The 17861-nt window shown below is 42.4% G+C and overlaps 1 protein-coding gene across 1 annotated transcript; it reads left to right on the top strand.

The window, feature by feature from the left end:
* Nucleotides 1–13318: 13318 nt before the first annotated feature.
* LOC311226440 (hyaluronidase-1-like) lies at nt 13319–16497 on the top strand (the record flags this gene model as incomplete). Its single annotated transcript, XM_084311866.1, has 4 exons — nt 13319–13322; nt 14784–15697; nt 15813–15902; nt 16003–16497. 4 exons carry the CDS (start codon nt 13319–13321, stop codon nt 16327–16329), a joined length of 1335 nt encoding a protein of 444 aa, XP_084167992.1. The 3' UTR covers nt 16330–16497.
* Between the last annotated feature and the right edge of the window lie 1364 nt (nt 16498–17861).

Below are 17861 nucleotides of genomic sequence, written 5' to 3'. Positions count from 1 at the left end.
TTAGCGCTGCTCCTCTCTCTGCTGCTAAGTTCCCATATATAGACGGCATGCGAATGTTTGATTTTGTACATAATAGATCTGTAAAGATTTGGGGTGGGAGGGTTATTGTTTGTTCTTTGCTGTAAAGGTTGGTGAGTCTATGGACTACGCCAAGTGAAATGCTACGAGGAAGGGAAAAAAACACTGTGGAAAATGAATTATGGTTGTTTATGTTTTCTTTAAAATTTTTATATATATATACAATGGAGGGCTTGCTGGAAATCTTAGTTTACATTTTGCTCTCTGTTTTCCTCTTCCTCCAACTATCATTCACTGTGTTTCTCAGAGTGTCATATTCCCATCATTAGCAGAAAGAAAAAACATGTTTTGTTTTGTGCAAATGTGTTGTCGGTGTAGATTGCGCATATGACGTGTGAGTTGAATTATATCGGTAACTGTGGAAATGAAATTGATGCACTTGATCCTGGGAATAGCACAATATAGTTCTAGCCTGACCTCGTCATTGTGGCCTCTGATGTCTTTATAGAGGTTAGTTCAGCATTAGTATTTATTTGAATGTACTTTAAGTGTTTATATATATATATATATATATATATATATATATATATATATATATATATATATATATATATATATATATATATATATATATATATATATATATATATATATATATATATATATATATATATATATATATATTGTTGTTTTTATGTCCAAGTCATGACTACTACGCTCTTCAGAAAATGTTCAAACACCTAACAGAATTGTTCCATCCATTTATGTTTAAAACAGCTCTCCTATTTCAAAAGCACTTTCACTGTAAATGCACAAGTTGTGACAATCTCATTCGTTTTTTAGGCTGTAAATTACAAATAGCTGACACTTTTGTGTTTTGCTTTTAACTTTAGTTTTTATGTTTTGTGTTTTACATCTCTCTCTCTCTCTGAGATGTGTTTGCTTAATCATACCTTTTGTTAAAAGTAAATAAATGTTATTTGTCAGGCTATTTGTGTCAAATCTGTGATTGAGCTTTTGAACCTTGTGGTATTTACTGTACATGGGTGTGTACTGAACACAGACCTTTTGAGTGTGAGTGAGTGTTGAATTTAAGGTGTCAGGCGAAGAAAGGACCTGAAACCTAATGAATCATCGATGAATTAACCATTATGTGTGCCTGCTCATAGGCGGGCTATTGTGTTGCTGTTTGTACAACATTTCTTCTCAAGCAGATTGTTTCACTTAGGGGAAAAAAGGCCACTGAGGGGAAGCAAAGTCATGTGGGAGGGACATATGTTGCACGCTGCAGGCCATACCCCCTCCCCTCATAATTGTAGGGTGCTGTTAAGCCAAGAAGTTATTTTCTGCACCCTTTTAAGTCTTACAAACGTACATTTAAATGTCAAGGAGGCAGAGTCATTATGGCTTTCTTGATAGCATTTGGATTAGGACGGAGTGTGGGCTTGACTCAAGCTATATTATGGATACACTTTCCAGGGCAATTATCGAGAATGAACAACAGACTAGTTTCCATCCCCGGGACAATTAGGGTCCGTTTTTACCTTTTTCTTTCTAAATAAATATAAAACCATTTAATTATCGTTATTCGTTAATGTGGCTGTAATGTTGAATAATCACTCGGTTGGTTTAGTATAAACACTCTTTATTCAACATCAGGTATGGGTTGACTCGGAACACAACTGCATGCTTAGCCGGCTACTCCCGGGGTGGTCCTGCGCATGCTCCGTCCTGTTATAGGCTGACTCCTGTTACACAGGTATCATGCACAGCGTAATATAGTCCCTGATGTTACTAGACATAACATTACATCTTCCCTCCTTTGAGTAGCTTAACCTGAGGGAAGTAAACCAATTAAACTATCTAGCAGTCCATGGAACATGACTACAATATTAACCTTAGCTATTTTAATTAACATATTATACTTATTATTAACGTTAGTGAATGCTTTTAGAGTTTCTTTTCAAGCCCTGTCACATGAACCTGAACTAGACTCCCGGGTCGACTACCGGTTGCCCACATAGGTGCCGAGGATTATTCTGCCTCATTGGCTCCCTACGCACTCACTATACAGTCTTTCAGGTGAAAAAGTCTTTCAGATGTGATGGCTTTTTAACCACTCTGCCTCTCAACGTGGTGACCGTGGCTGGTGTCTGGATTGGTGTCACCGTCTCTAGCTGTCGTTCGTCTGCTTCCTCCTCGATTACCCCGTCTGCTTCCTCTTCCTCCTCATGCTCGGGCTGGGGAAGTGGTGAAGTCAGCAGACGCAGGTGTCGCCTGTTCCTGCGAAGAACACCGCCTCCGGTGCGGATGAGGTATGACCTTGGGGCACTGCATTTGTCCAGGACAGTGGCAGTTGTAGTCCACCCTTTTTGACTGTCAAGTTTGACAGCAACAGCGTCACCCGGCTTGAGTAGGGGCAATGGGCGGCTTGAGTGACGTCTGTCATAGTGGTGTTTGTAGGCAGCCTTGGCTCTGGAGTCTGCTGCCCTCACCAGTCTGATGTCTGGCCACCGGGGAATAAGCTTTTCCTCCAATATGGGTACAGGAGTACGTATCTGGCGGCCCAGCATCAATTGGGCTGGACTGTATCCTGTTGCCTGGATGGGAGTTGCTCTGTAGCTGAGAAGAGCGAGGGCTGGATCCTTCTGTTTCAGAATGTGTTTAGCCGTCCTCACTGCTCTCTCAGCAGCTCCATTTGCTTGTGGGAAATGTGGGCTCGTTGTGACATGGTGAAAGTCATAGTCCTTTTCAAACTGCTGAAACTGATGCCCACAGAACTGAGGCCCATTATCCGTCACCAGGGTCGTGGGACAGCCCCACCTTGCAAAGATGGCGCTGAGGCGAGACCTCACTGTGGCGCTTGTCATGTCTGGTAGGTAGACAAGGTCGATATACCTTGAGAAGTAGTCGACTACAACCAGGTAGTTTCTTTTGTCCACTTCGCAGATATCCGCAGCCACTCTTGACCAGGGTCTGTCGGGTAGAGGCGTTGGCATGAGCGGCTCTCTGTTCTGGGTGGGTTTTGTCACCTGGCACTGTTTGCAGTGTTCTATCCACTTCTGCAGGGCTTTACCGACGCCCGGCCACCAGACGCTCTGCTTGGCGCGTTCACGGCACTTCACAATGCCCATGTGGCCGTCGTGCAGTCGTTCCACTATTACTGCCCTCATGCATTTGGGAATAACGATTCTGTCGCCATAGATGAGCAGGTTGCGGCATACTGAAAGGGAATCTTTCACTGCGTAGTATGGCATGATGTTGCTTGGCACTTTGGATGCGTATCTTGGCCAGCCATTTCTCACAAACTGTATCACCGTCTGTAGCTCTGGGTCTTCTTTTGTGCGCTCTTTAACCTCATCCAGACGTGAACTTGACATTGGCCATGCTGCCTGTGTGGCTTCCTCTAGAGCCGCTATGTCGTCTGACAGCTCAACCGTCTCCAGGTGCAGCGCTGCAGAAGGATGCCTTGAGAGCGTGTCTGCTACTACAAGCAGTTTGCCTGGGACATACACCGCTTTCGCGTTGAATCGCATCATCCTCAGGAGCAGTCGTTGACAACGAAGTGGCACTGCATCAATGTCTTTGAGGTTGAAGAGTGGGACCAATGGCTTATGGTCTGTTTGAATGGTGAAGTTGTCCAGGCCGTATAGGTATTTGGAGAACTTTTCACATGCCCAGACTGCCGCCAGACACTCCTTCTCAATCTGAGCATATCTTGTCTCAGCATCTGTCAAGGTGCGAGAACAGTATGCGACTGGCAATAATTGTCCACTGTGATTTTGAAGGAGAACACCTCCTAATCCATAGCTGCTGGCGTCGGCACTTACAACTGTCGGCTTGCTGACATCATAGAAGGCTAATATGGGCGCCTCTGTCAACATCTGCTTGACTTTAGTGAAAGCCTTGTCTTGTGCCGGGCCCCACACCCATGCTGTGTCAGCTTTCAGTAGGTCATTGAGTGGGTGTGTGACATCTGCTAGGTTGGGCAGATAGCGTCCAAGATAGTGCACCATGCCCATGACCCGCTTCAGATCTGTGGTGTTTCCAGGGGGCTGGATGTTTCTTATGGCCTCCACTTTTCCCATGTCAGGCCTGACACCACGCTTGTCCACGATGTGGCCTAAAAACTGGACCTGTGACTGTCTCAGTTTGCATTTTTCTTCGTTGAGCTTCAATCCAGCATCGCTTAGCGTTTTCAGTACCGTCTTCAGGCGTTGGTCATGCACCTCTGTGGTTTCTCCATAGACTATTATGTCATCCATGAAGGCTGCTGCACCTGCGTGGTCCTTGAGAAGATTATTCATCTCCCTCTGAAATATTTCTGGAGCGCTGGATATACCAAACGGAAGGCGGTGGAAGAAATATCTTCCGAATGGCGTGATGAACGTTGTTAATTTGGCACAGTCCTTTTCCAGAGGAATTCGCCAAAATCCTGTAGCAGTGTCCAGCAGTGAGAACATGCTTGAACCGGCCAGCTTGGGGAGTATATCATCTAGAGTCGGTAAGATATACTTCTCTCTCTGCACGGCTTCGTTGAGGCGATTTAGTCCCACACATATTCTCACTCGACCATTCTTTCGTGGCACAACCACCATCGGGGCACACCATTCAGTTGGTTCTGTTATTTCCTCAATAACTCCACATTTGACCATCCGCTGAAGCTCCTCCTTCACTTTAGGGAGTAAGGGTACAGAGACTCTGCGAGATGTGTGGACAGAGTAGGGTACTGCACCTTCCCTCAGTTTTATTTTCACTGGGGTTGTTTTTAAAAGTCCCACTGACTCGCTGGGTACCACTGCCTCACTGGGCACATTTGTCACATTTTCCATTCTCTGTATGAGACCCATGGCTACTGACACTTCTCTGCTCAGTAGGTTGTTGACTGTGGGACCTTCCACAACATGTATGTCGAAGCAGTACTCTGTCCCTTTGTGACAAGTGAATGTTTTGAACTTGCCTTTGTTAATTAGTCTGCCCCCTGGACCATCCAAAACAGTATGTGTATACACCAGCTTCGGCCTTGTCACCAATGCGTCATAGGTGTGTTGAGAAATAACACTGGTGTCAGCTCCACTGTCTATCTTAAACTCAACCTCACCTTCCCGGAGTTGCAGTTTTATTGGCCATGGCTTATTAGAGTCCTGCACAGTGATAGAGCCCAAGAAATAATAATCATCAGGTTCGGTTTGCTCTTCTGCATACACATCACTGACCTGTAGAGTGCGACACACAATAGCGTAGTGGCCCCTCTTACCGCACTTGCGACAGTCAGCACGTCTGGCTGCGCACATATCACTCTCGGCGTGCTGGTTGCCGCACCTGTCGCAGTTGCCTTGAGCTGCATGTCTTGTGCCTGCGTGCTGCTGCTGCCTGGGGGGTCTGTAGCTGCCTCTCCTCTCTGGTTGAAATGCGCCTCTCGGCCGCGCGGAGTAAGCTCGTCTTTGTGTGTGCGTCACCTCACACAACTCTGTGGCTCCACTCTGTTCGGAAATCTGTCCCTTGATCTGTTCCGACTGCCTGGCGTGTCTGCATGCCCTCTCTAGGTTTAAATCCGACATCATTTGAAGCTTTTGTGACAATTCTTTATCCAATACTCCTATAACGATTCTGTCCCTTACATTTTCATCTTTCACAGTTCCAAAACTGCACGTGCTCGCCAACTCGTGTAAACAGCGGATGTATTCCTCCATGCTTTCTCCGTGCTTCTGTGCACGCTGGTGGAACTTTGCTCGCTCGTGTATGACGTTAACTTTCGGCACAAAATATTTGTCCAGTTTGTCCAGCACAATTGCATATACTTTTTCATCTCCGTCGGCTGTATAAACGAAGGTCTTGACGATCGATTCGGCTTCACTTCCGAGCGCGTACAGCAGAGTGCACACTTGCACTTCTTCCTCCTCTTTGTCTAATTTGGTCGCAATTCTGTACCTGTGGAATCTGCGTTTCCATTCAGGCCACTGCTCCGGATGACTGAAGTCCAAACTGCTCGGCGGTGGGAACTTTGCCATGGTTGACTTCTGACACCATGTAATGTTGAATAATCACTCGGTTGGTTTAGTATAAACACTCTTTATTCAACATCAGGTATGGGTTGACTCGGAACACGACTGCATGCTTAGCCGGCTACTCCCGGGGTGGTCCTGCGCATGCTCCGTCCTGTTATAGGCTGACTCCTGTTACACAGGTATCATGCACAGCGTAATATAGTCCCTGATGTTACTAGACATAACATTACAGTGGCGGCCATATTAAAAAAGCGCAGTTGTGACATTGTTACGAATAGCATGTATGCCTATCTTTAAGTCCGGACTGTACTGTCTGTACCTCAAAAGTACCTGCATCGTATTCATGTCATTGGTTAGAAATCCTACAGCCTAGGGTTATTATTGGAAAATTACATTGGTATTATATGTTTGTCAATGCAGCACCTCACCGCATGTTGGTGTGTTGCAGTTGCTGTGGTTGGTTTTTATACCCCCCACATCTGTCGTCTTCCCGATTGGCCTACTCGGGAAGACGAGCGTACTGCGTCCCAAACTCCGCATGCGCAGATTGCCCACGGAGTCTAGGTTCATCAATATGCGCATGCGTAGTTCGGGAGTAGGTGTGGAAATGCGACTATAGCTCGGCCGAGAAAGTGCCGATCGATTTGGGATTGGTCTCTGTGTTCAGGAGACTCAACATGCTATAAAAGTATATTGGATCATGTCTCCAGCACCTCCACAGGCGTATCTGCAACCACTTAATTAATGTCAAGGCTCTCATCCACATTCATTCATTTTCGGAAGTGCAGTGTGTTTCAATAGATTACTTTCTATTGTTGACCGTCACTCGTTGACAAAGCTGCAAAAAAATATATAGCCCATTATAATTATTTGACTGTGACTCGTCATAAGCATAACTTGATTCTTGAACCCAAAAAGTAGTTTATGAAATCACTGATTCTTGAGAGTTGGGACAAAACATGTCCTACATAGAAAAGTCTAATTTATATAAAAAATAAAGAAATTCATAATGAGTGATATACTCACAAAGTTACATCTAAAGGTATTGTGTATACTGATGTTATGTTTTAGCACATATATTTGTTTTTTGGGGGATATTTGTTTAAATGTATAATCTGTGGTTAGAAGCTCCCATGTTAATTATCTTGTCCTCAGCAAGGGGTTACATTATTGACCAGCCCAAAAAAGCTTGAAAGACCTCTCCACTTGTGAAAACATACATATCAAATCAAAGATAAGGGTTATACATGTATAAAACAATGCATGCCATGAAACTCAAATAATATTGCCCATAGAAATCTACCTATCAAAGTTGTGTCCTCAGTTTATGTCAACTCTGTCAGACCTTTTCATAAACCTAATTAAATCAGGCAATAGCATGGCTAGCTCTATCCCTGAGGACCCCTTTTCCTTCCCCTGAATGTGGTGAATGCAACACTACCACACATGGTCTGGTAAGTTTTACACTTTTTGATATTTTAGACAAACAATGTCAATATTCCGATGGTTACAGCTGGAACATGTCAACACCGTCTCTCCGTTATTATACTTTTAAAAAAACAATAGTGGATTGAATTCAATTGTTTCAGTGAGATTATTAAGACAGCTATGCAACTGCCAAAAAAACTAGCTAGCTGCAGTGCACAATACAGGCTTGGAGGGAAAATGTGTGCCCTTTTGTCAACTCCGTCAGACGTCAACTCCATCAGATTGTGTGTCTGACGGAGTTGACGTGTAAACTGATGGAGTTGACAAATCCATCAATAACCTCATAATATGCTATTGTTATACTATTTTTGAACATGGTAAAGGATTTAAATGTTATTTCAGAGTTTTATCTGCACAGAAGTGTGCATATAATAGCATGCATCAGAGCATGGGCAGGCTGTGGTCTGCTTATTGAATAATTGTCTTACTTTCCCAGCACATGTGTTAATAAATAAATATAAATATATCACTTGTCTACTTTGATTGATTGATTGATTGATTGATGTAAAATATGGTGCAGTGTGTAGTTTTCACTACCAAACATCTACACTCTTGCCTCTTATAGAGCGGGGAAGGAGTTCCATGTTGCCCTTTCATATCCCAGAAGAGATACAAGACAGAAGAAAACAGTTATTCTTGTTATTATACTGTTTACTTAGATCATCAGAGCAGAGGGGCACGGTGGTAAACTGTGGATATTTGTTAGGTTTTAGTGAGTTGTTCCTTACCTTCGCGTGGGGTATGTCTGGGAGTGCTTGCATTCTTTCATTTATTTGCATTTCTTTTAAATTTGTTGGACCTTATGGTGTTCTTGTTCTGTTCTTGACTTATTGTTATGTTTCTTCTTGACTTGTTTAAAGAAGACGTGTACGGCCCATGGGGACATTAACGTGTGCTGTCGGGCCTTACAAATAATTTTGATTTGATTTGATTTCATCTTAATATCTTTATAATAATTCTTAATATAGGACTGGTCCATGCGTGTCTAGATTGCTGCATCATCCTTTCTCTGACTTTCCATCCATAGTGTAATACATTATGGTATGGAGTGATCAACAGGATAATTCTTTGCTAGTCAGTTGTCACAATCTTATCAGTTGTAATTAAGGCTGTCAAAGTTAACACGGTATTAACGCGTTATCGCCCGATTCTATTAACGCCACTATTTTTTTTAACTCACGATTAACTTTTAAGATTATTATTATTTTTGTATTACTAGATTTCACTCAGGTGTATTATTGATGCTCTCATTGATACTATGTTTGTTTCTGAAGTGTGTGTGTGTGTGTGTGAGATATATATAGAGAGAGAGGGGGGTGAGAGAGATGAGGAAGGGGCAAGAGAGAAAGAGAGCCGGGAGAGTGTGAGTGTGAGAGAGAGAGAGGGGGGGTGTGTGATTACTCAGCCCTTGTGTGGGTGAATGTAACAAGTTCCTAACGTTTTCTTTCCCCTATTATTTCATGCACACTTTATTCATTGTTTTAAATTATTATTTTCTTTTAAGTTATTTTGTGCATCACTCTGTTTTGAATTTGATGCAAATTTGCAATGCATGAGGGTCATCCTTTTGTGTTAAATGGCTGCATAAAGCAAGCATTTGTTGACTCATGTTGATAAGATTATTAAAACTTGGAACTTGAAAAATATCTGTTTAAGGTAGATAAAAAAAGATATGTTAAAAAAAATGCGATTAATTCATGATTAATCGCGAGTTAACTATGGACAATCATGCAATTAATCACGATTATATATTTTAATCCATTGACAGCACTAGTTGTAATATACCCTAGGATTATTGGAATGAATGTCTTTGAATTTTCTCCCACTGCTTCCACTGAACATGGATTTTGTCTGCACAAGCCAGTGTGAAGATGTTTGCAACATCTAGTTGTAGAAACTACGCACTGCAGCTTTAACGTCAATCAATCAATCATGTTTAGTAAATAGACACCTGATTTTATAGTCTTATTCTAATACATTTTCATGACTTTTGTATTATAGGAAAGCATGGCTAGACAGAAATTGTCAGTTGAGGAGCGAAGGAGAAGAAATAGAGAGTACCAATGAAAGAGAAGAGAAGAATTACACAGTGACGAAGAGAGCAAACATGTCATGCAAGAGCAGGAAAGACAAAGGTGGAAAAAGAGGGTTCAAGACAAAAAAGTAATAGAAATAGACAAGATGGGAGACAGGGCACAGAGGTATCGGAGAAAATATTGGAGAGAGGTCCAGAAAAGGTGCAGATAGAAAAGGTCCTGTGAAGGTGCGGTGCTGGAGGCAGACACCCCCCCAGATCAGGATATTCTAGATAACAATGCCAGACAGCGCAGAGAGTCTCTCAGACAGGAACAGAAACAAAGTAAAACACGAAAAAAGCATTCAAGATAAATACAAACTTTAAAAGAGAAGATTACAAATGTAACAAAGCAACAAAACAACCTGAGAAAAACAATAATGTGCTGAAAAAAGGCTACAAATACTGTACATCACCACTGGACTCTCCAGGCACGGAAACAAAGAATATGCTATCAGGAAGCAAAGTAAGGAATCAGAAAATCCAAAAGGCCCTGCTATTCCACCACATCCTCAGAAGAGAGCTGAAGACAAACAAACAAACTCCTGGCCCACGGCGCCAAAAACCAGCACTGAGTTCATCAGGCACGATTCTTAAAAAGTATCGTCTTCTTCAACAAATTAAAGACTTTGGGTTAACCTATAAGTTAATGAGAGAAAGGGAGCATCCTCAGAAAAAGCCAACATTCATACAGGGTGTAACACAGAATGTCCAGGATTTCTTCCTGAACTCTGCACGTGTGACGATGTGTGATGATGGATAGTGCTAATGATGGCTTTGTCATTATAAATTATTTCCCATATCTTTTAAAATCTTCGAAATTTTGCAATACAAAATTATGTAGGTTAGAGTTATCCTATCCCAAAAATGTACTCATATTTAAATTCCCCATTAAGAAATGCATCATTTAGACACCTTGCATGTTAGGATTTCCTTCAGATTCATGTTGGCATCCATGTATGGCGAAGGCCCGGACTGGCCATCGGGAGCTCTGTCTGTCTGTCACACACACACAAAGGGAGCCGCATGTGATTGGTGGAGGCGGTACCAGGCCATACAACTGATTGACAGTTGAGATGAATGAATGAATGAATGACTTTATTTGACAATAAAAAAAATAAACATGTGACAGAAGAGCACAGTCGGGATATACTGCCAAGGATGAAACACAAAAAAGCTCAGAGCTTATTTCCATTGTGGTCCTTGTAGGGGGGTGGGGGAATGTGATGCTTAAAACATGCATCATACAAAACGTGACATCACAACACATCACATATACCATTTAACATTTATATACATACAGACTCATACAACATGCAAGGGTGCCTTAAGCTAAGTGTCTAGGTATAGTCCCTTTTGAGCCATGTCTTCAGATGGCGAATGGAATGGCAGATGGCACTTCTGCAAAATGACAGGGAGAGACAGCGAAAGACAAACAATTTCAAGCATAACCTGCGCTTGAAGATGGACAGTGGAAAAAGAGGAAGGGTCGAGCAGAGAGGGAAAGAGAGAAAAATACATACTGCTTACTGCTTGTATTTCACAGAACAGTCAGATGGAAATGACTGGAAATGAAATGTTTCAACAGTGGAAAAAAGAGGAAGGGTGGGGCAGAGAGGGAGGGAGAGAAAAATACATACTGCTGACTGCTTGTATTTCACAGAACAGTCAGATGGGAATTACTGGAAATGAAATGTTTCAACACTTCAACAGTGAAAAAAAGAGGAAGCATGGAGCAGAGACGGGACGCCCTAAATGTTGCCGCTAAATGTGGCAACATTGACCAAATGTTTTCTTGCACCACGGGACCACCAGGTTAGTCAGTGATAAAAATAAACATGCTAGCTAGCTAACATAGCTAATGTTACCATGCATCATCATCATCCCCTGTCATTTTTTCCCCGCATAAATCTTTTATTCAACTTCAGTCCTGATCATAACCATTTAAATTTTTCTTGTAATGTCAGATTAAAAATGAAATACTCTAACTTTTCTGATTTCTGAGTTGTTAAGTCTGACATTACAAAAACTAAAAATCCATCAAAATCAGTGTTGTTGCTAATCATTGACACATGATGATTATAACAATTATTAGCCTGTAATAATCCCCCCCAGAAAAATCCACTTTGCATTTGATATATTGAAAATATTTAAATGTGTGTGTTTTTTTAACAATAATTTGTGATGCCATCACAAACAATGGCATTTAAAGGGTAAACATTTTAAAAGTCCTGCACCAGCATGTAGGGAATTAAGTCATTGTAACAAAAATCTTCCTGGTGGGGGACCCCCAGACCCCCTGCTTAAAAATGTGCCTGACTTGGGCTATATTTCGCACTATATTTCCTGGCCTGAATAATTCCCCCTGTCCGGCCCTGCAAAGGGGTGAAAAATGGTCAAATCTGCCAGTTTGAAATACAAAATGATGTAAGTTAGAGTTATCATTTCCGAAAATGTTTCCTATATTTTAATTCCCCACAAGAAACACATATTTTAGACACCCCTCATGTTAAGATTTCTTTAAAATTCATGTTTGCACAAAAGTATGGCCCGCCCTAATATGATGACCACTGGTGGCTAGCCAAGATCATCGATGTGGATACTGATCAACAAGATGTAAAAGTGGAATTTCTGCATCCCCATGGTCCAACAGAAAAGGTTCTGTTTCTGCCCAGTTCAAGACATCATAGTGAAACTAATCGGAAATGCAGAAGGAAACGAAGAGGAGAAGTGCAGGGTGAGAACGTGGAGATCAGGAAGTTGGGTAGATGAAAACAGGGACGAGAAGAAGGGGTCCTGGTCTCCATGACTGTTTTTGTTGTTGGAAACAGTGCATTTTGTAATAGTTGGAAACAGTGTATGTAAAGTTTGTTGTTATTACAATTGAGTTAACAAAATGTTCAGTATTAACATTAACAAGGAGTTATTAGTTCTTATCATTGTCACTTCCATCTGTTTAAAAAATGCATGTGTTCATTTATCAGAGATGCATATACAATTTAGTCAACTCTGTCAGTTTCTCGTCAACTCCGTCAGATCTTTGTCAACACCGTCAGATGTTTGTTTTTGTTAATTCTGTGGAAAATACAAATTCCTTCTTCAGTTTATGTTGTTTAAGTAATAAAGGAGCATCAGATCTTCATCCTCTTGTCTTATTTACTTAATGATCTTTTTTTTATCATATCAAAATTAAAAACAAAGTTTGAAAATGCAAATATTTCTAAATCTGTGTTTTCAGAATAGTGTGAAATTACACCTGAGGTTTATATATTATATTTGATTGCATACCAGAGTAACTAAACACTATTACAACATACTTCAGAACCTTAGATTCTTGTTGGACTGGAATAATTAGAATTATATACTTTTTTGTGTGTCTGACGGAGTTAACCCAAATCAAGTTTCAAAGGGAAACATGTGAATTTGTTCAAAATGTTTTTCTATGTAGAGCCCGCACCTTTACATGGTTAAATAGCTCAGACCTTTCTCTACATGAATATACAACTCTAATCAATATAGTGTGCATTCTCAAAATATAATATTAAAAAGTGTTTTGTCCCGACTCTCAAGAATCAGTGAAATACATCGTTAAGAGGCGGTCCTTCTGGGTGCTGTGATTTAGACACTACCCCCGAGATCATGGGACTGTGAGTATCCCTATCCCGTACGTTCCAATAACGGTGGGCACCAAAGTAAAATCGCGTACAGTAGCGCTACTTCAAATAGTGATATGGGTGAGTTGAGCGGGTAGCTCTTCTATTTGTTTTTGCTTTTGTTTGACCTTAGTAGTTGTACGTTTGCTGGTTGTTGTATGCGAGTCGCTCTCCCAGAACATCAAGTGCCTTTATTTGTCATGTGTATGAGCGTTTTCCCCCTTTGCAAGCCTGGCATTGTTGACACACAACAACGGTTTTCCACAGACTACTGATTGTGGATTGATTGATTGAAAATTTTATTAACAGATTGCAGAATGGGTACAATACAGTACAGCTCAATACACACAATTGTTAAGGGGATGCAGACCAGAGAAAGACTTTCGTCTTGTTTACATCAGCGTCCCCCATTTTCAATTCATCATAATATGACATACATAACATGACATACAGATAGGCAGCACTGCTACATCTATACATTTATGACATACCAGATTTACAAATACAGTACTGTTTGTGATACAAAAAGAGTATACATTTGACGAAGAAACTGTACATTGGAGGTGGTTGGGTGGGGGGGGGGATGGGTAGGCGGGGTGGGGGGTAACTGTACATTGGATTATTGACAACCTTACTTGGTTCCAAGAAGAGGGTCTTGTGTATTACTGGGTTATGACATTTACTGTACATTGGAGGGGGTTGGGTTAGGACATTTACAGGGGCCAGTTTCGAATTGCAGTCTCCCGTAGGTGCTCCTTGAGAGGTGTTTTAAAAGTGGGTACTACTGGGTAGTGATTCACTACTGAATAACAAACAAACAAAAAAATCCCAGCCCAACATTGTGTGTACCTTTTATGATGGTGGTTTTAGGGAACACACCACTTGGCAAGCCAAAAACATCTGATTGGTTATTGATGTTTTGGCCAATCAGATGTTTGTGTGATGTTCCCGGTCGCATTTATTCCTCAGTTTAGGTCAATGGTACAATGAAATGTATTGGACGAGAGAACAGGTCAGCTCAGCAGTAAGAGCACTAGACACATTAGTCATATAAAGATAAAATACATTTGGTCCAAATGTTTCCTCAGAATTAGATTTTAGAATTGTAAAACAAAAACCCGCTAATAACCAAACCTGTTGCTTGAACTCCAGGATTCCTGACCTATTTCCACTATACTGTAGTAGGCTTCGTTCTGGGCCATTCTGACCAGCCAGGGCAGAAGATGTGTAAACCCTGGTGCTTTAGGCTAGAGGTCATGAGACGGCAGTTAAACGACTGCCTAATATAAACCATCTCATAGTTAGAGGCAGTTGACCAAAAAAAGTCCCAAATTAAAATAGACCTACAATTAATTAAAAACGTGCAAAACCAAGAACGATTACAAGTTTGGAAAAACAACAATAGACTATTGCTAGCTAGAATTAGTAGACAATTAATGATCTTTATCAGCAGAAGATGTATTTATTGCTGGATGAGCGTTAAACTGACCCAGTCTCACACTGCTCCAAATTGCATCCCACAACATGTCTCCTTGTCTCCAGGTACCAGTTCCACTCACTGTGTGGTGCTGCTCGGCCTAATCGGTGTCCACCTTGTATTTGGGCTGAAACATCATGCGAAAAAAACACCCTCCTTTCTCCACGAGCCTTTCCTCACCGTATGGAACGCCCCCACAGCCCATTGTCTTTCTCGCTATGGCGTGGACCTGGACCTGAGTGTGTTCAACATCGTCCATAACCAGGACCAAAGCTTCATGGGTGAAAACATCACCATCTTTTATGAGAAAAGTTTGGGGTTGTATCCCCACTACACCGATGGAGAAGCCATCTACGGCGGCGTGCCGCAGAACGCCAGTCTCCCCAAGCACCTCAGGGCTGCCGCCGAAGACATCAACGTCCACATTCCGGACAGGGACTTCGAGGGCCTGGCTGTGGTGGACTGGGAGAGCTGGAGGCCAGTGTGGGAGAGAAACTGGGATACGGAGCATGTGTACTGGGAGGCCTCCATGAAACTGGTGAGAGCTAAACACCCGGACTGGAGCCCTGACCAGATAAAGCAGGAAGCCCGCCAGCAGTTTGAGAAAGCAGCGAGAGAGTTCATGGAGGCGACGTTGGAACTGGGGAAGAAGGAGAGACCCACGGGGTTGTGGGGTTACTACGGCTTTCCCAGCTGCTACAACTACTACAGTAACGATGATACAGAGTACACAGGGGAATGTCCGCCCATCGAGAAGAAGAGGAACGATGAGCTGTTCTGGCTGTGGCAGGTCTCCTCCGCTCTCTATCCTGATATCTACCTCTCTCTGAAAATGAGCGGGCTTGGCGACGAAGTCCTCCGGTACACTCATTACCGTGTCCTTGAGGCCATGAGAGTAGGGCTGCTGATGCCCTCGCCCCTCCCTGTGCTCCCATACACTCGCATCGTCTACACATACTCCATGGAGTTCCTCTCTCAGGCAAGTGGTTGTCATTAGTGTTCAGTGCCACGCACACACACATGCTAGTGTGGCGTTGGTATGAGTTTGGCCAAATCATCTGATCTGATATCCTCTTGTTCCATGTCCTGTATAGGAGCACCTGGTCTACACTATTGGAGAGAGTGCTGCTTTGGGATCGGCAGGGGTGGTACTCTGGGGAGACGGTGACTATGCAAAGTCTCAGGTGAAAATGGCTATTTCAATGTTCTCTCGATCATGTGTAAAATGTATGTTGATTCCGACTGATTGGTTGCTATTCTGTTTATTGTCTTCTTTTTTCCCAGGCTTCTTGTGAAGCGGTTAAAAACTACATCGATGACACCCTGGGTCCTTATCTAGTGAACGTGACCTCAGCGGCCACCCTGTGCAGCAAGCATCTGTGCTCGTCAAAGGGGAGATGCCAGAGGAGAGACCCTAACTCCAAAGCCTACCTCCACCTGGACCCCACAGCCTGGACGGTGGTGACGATGAAGAAGCCAGAAGGAGGACAGGACTACAGCGTCTTTGGACAGATGACACTGCGTCAGGTTGTGGACACAAAGGCCAACTTTCAGTGCACATGCTTCCCCGGGTGGGTCGGCGAGAGCTGCTCCAAACCATCGAAGGGCTAATAAACTTTGTTGTGATCAAATGGTTAATGGATTTATAATTCTTTTTTTATCTACTTTTTCTCGCATTTTCTATTTTTCTCCCATCCCAATTTCGTATTGTCCAATTCTACCCTCCCCTGTCTCGAACGCTGTTAGGCCATGCCTCCCACAGGTCGGCTGCAATGTGGACCAAGCCTTGCATCACGTGTCCCCTCCGGTACACAAGGAGGCAGCTGTCGCATCTTTTCACCTGAACAGCGCGATCTCTCAGCGGCGAGGGTCTGCGTGGGAGGGACACGCCGCCCTCGTTGCTTCCTGATTCTGCTGCTCAGGCGCACCAACCGACCTGTAGGAGTCGCTGTCCACAACGTCCGATCCCCACCCACCAGCTTTCCACCCCCTAATACTGCCAATTGTATTAGTATGAACGATCAGTCAAGCTGGTAGCAACGCCGAGAGCTGGGCTCGAACCCAGCATCTCCTGCATTAGTGGCGAGCGCCTTGCCCACTGCGCCACTTAGCCGCCTTGGATTTATACTTTCTGAGAGAGTTGATGTTGCTGGTTGTTTTAATAAATAATCAATGATGATTTAAATCTAGTTTAATTCAGTTCTCGGTATTGTAATACATTTGAATGTATAACTAGAATAACCATTTATTATATTAATAATAAAATACAAAATTCATGTGCCCTACGGATAAGGATAAAGCGCTGAATGAAGAAACCTCAACCCAATTAGAAAGGACAGTCTAAAAATCCTATAAACAGTTATACTATTATGGAACTACAGTATACACTAAGCATGTAGAAGCATGGCCCATAATGGCCCCCAATCAGCCCTTTTGAAGTAAGCTTCAGGTATTGCCAATGCCACATAACAATCCACTACCACATGGCCCTTAATGGCCACCACAAACAAAACATGTAGATAGGCAGTGAGAGCCAGCATTATCACCAGGGTTATCAAGTTGGCACCTCTCTCAAGTTCACTGGTGTTTAGGCCCATGACACCTCTGGAAGGTGTCCCAGAACCACCCCACCCATACCCACTCTCACTGCCTATGATATCTATATGCCTACACAAACTCATCTATGTCTAAGTGGCACACAGACAAATGATACATGCTAGCTCCCTGACCTTATCCTTATCCTTTTGAAAACAACACTATTCAATTGTAGATACTGGATTGGATTGAAATACAAATAAATAATGCATTACTAGAATAACAATTTATTATGGAATGCATTGAAATAAAAGATTGTACTACTACAATAACCATTCATTCTAGAATGCGCTGACATTAAATACAAATGTATTTTAAATTCATTCAACCTTTATTTAAGGGTGGCCCTCATTTACAATGATGCCAAGTTTACAAAAAACATTACAGAGAAAGGGTGTGAATAATCAATAAACACATAATCAGTTTAAACCTAATCAGTTAATAGTAAAAAGAATCACCTAAAATGAATATTAAAACAAAGAAAATCAGCTAAAACAGCTACAGACGGATACACAGTGATTGATGATCATGGCTTTGAACAGTGCAGA

This window comes from Notolepis coatsorum (genome assembly GCF_963971535.1).
Source record: "Notolepis coatsorum genome assembly, chromosome: 4".
Taxonomy (NCBI): domain Eukaryota; kingdom Metazoa; phylum Chordata; class Actinopteri; order Aulopiformes; family Paralepididae; genus Notolepis; species Notolepis coatsorum.
The sequence above is the reverse complement of the archived record's forward strand: the minus strand, read 5'-3'. Positions and strand labels throughout refer to the sequence as shown.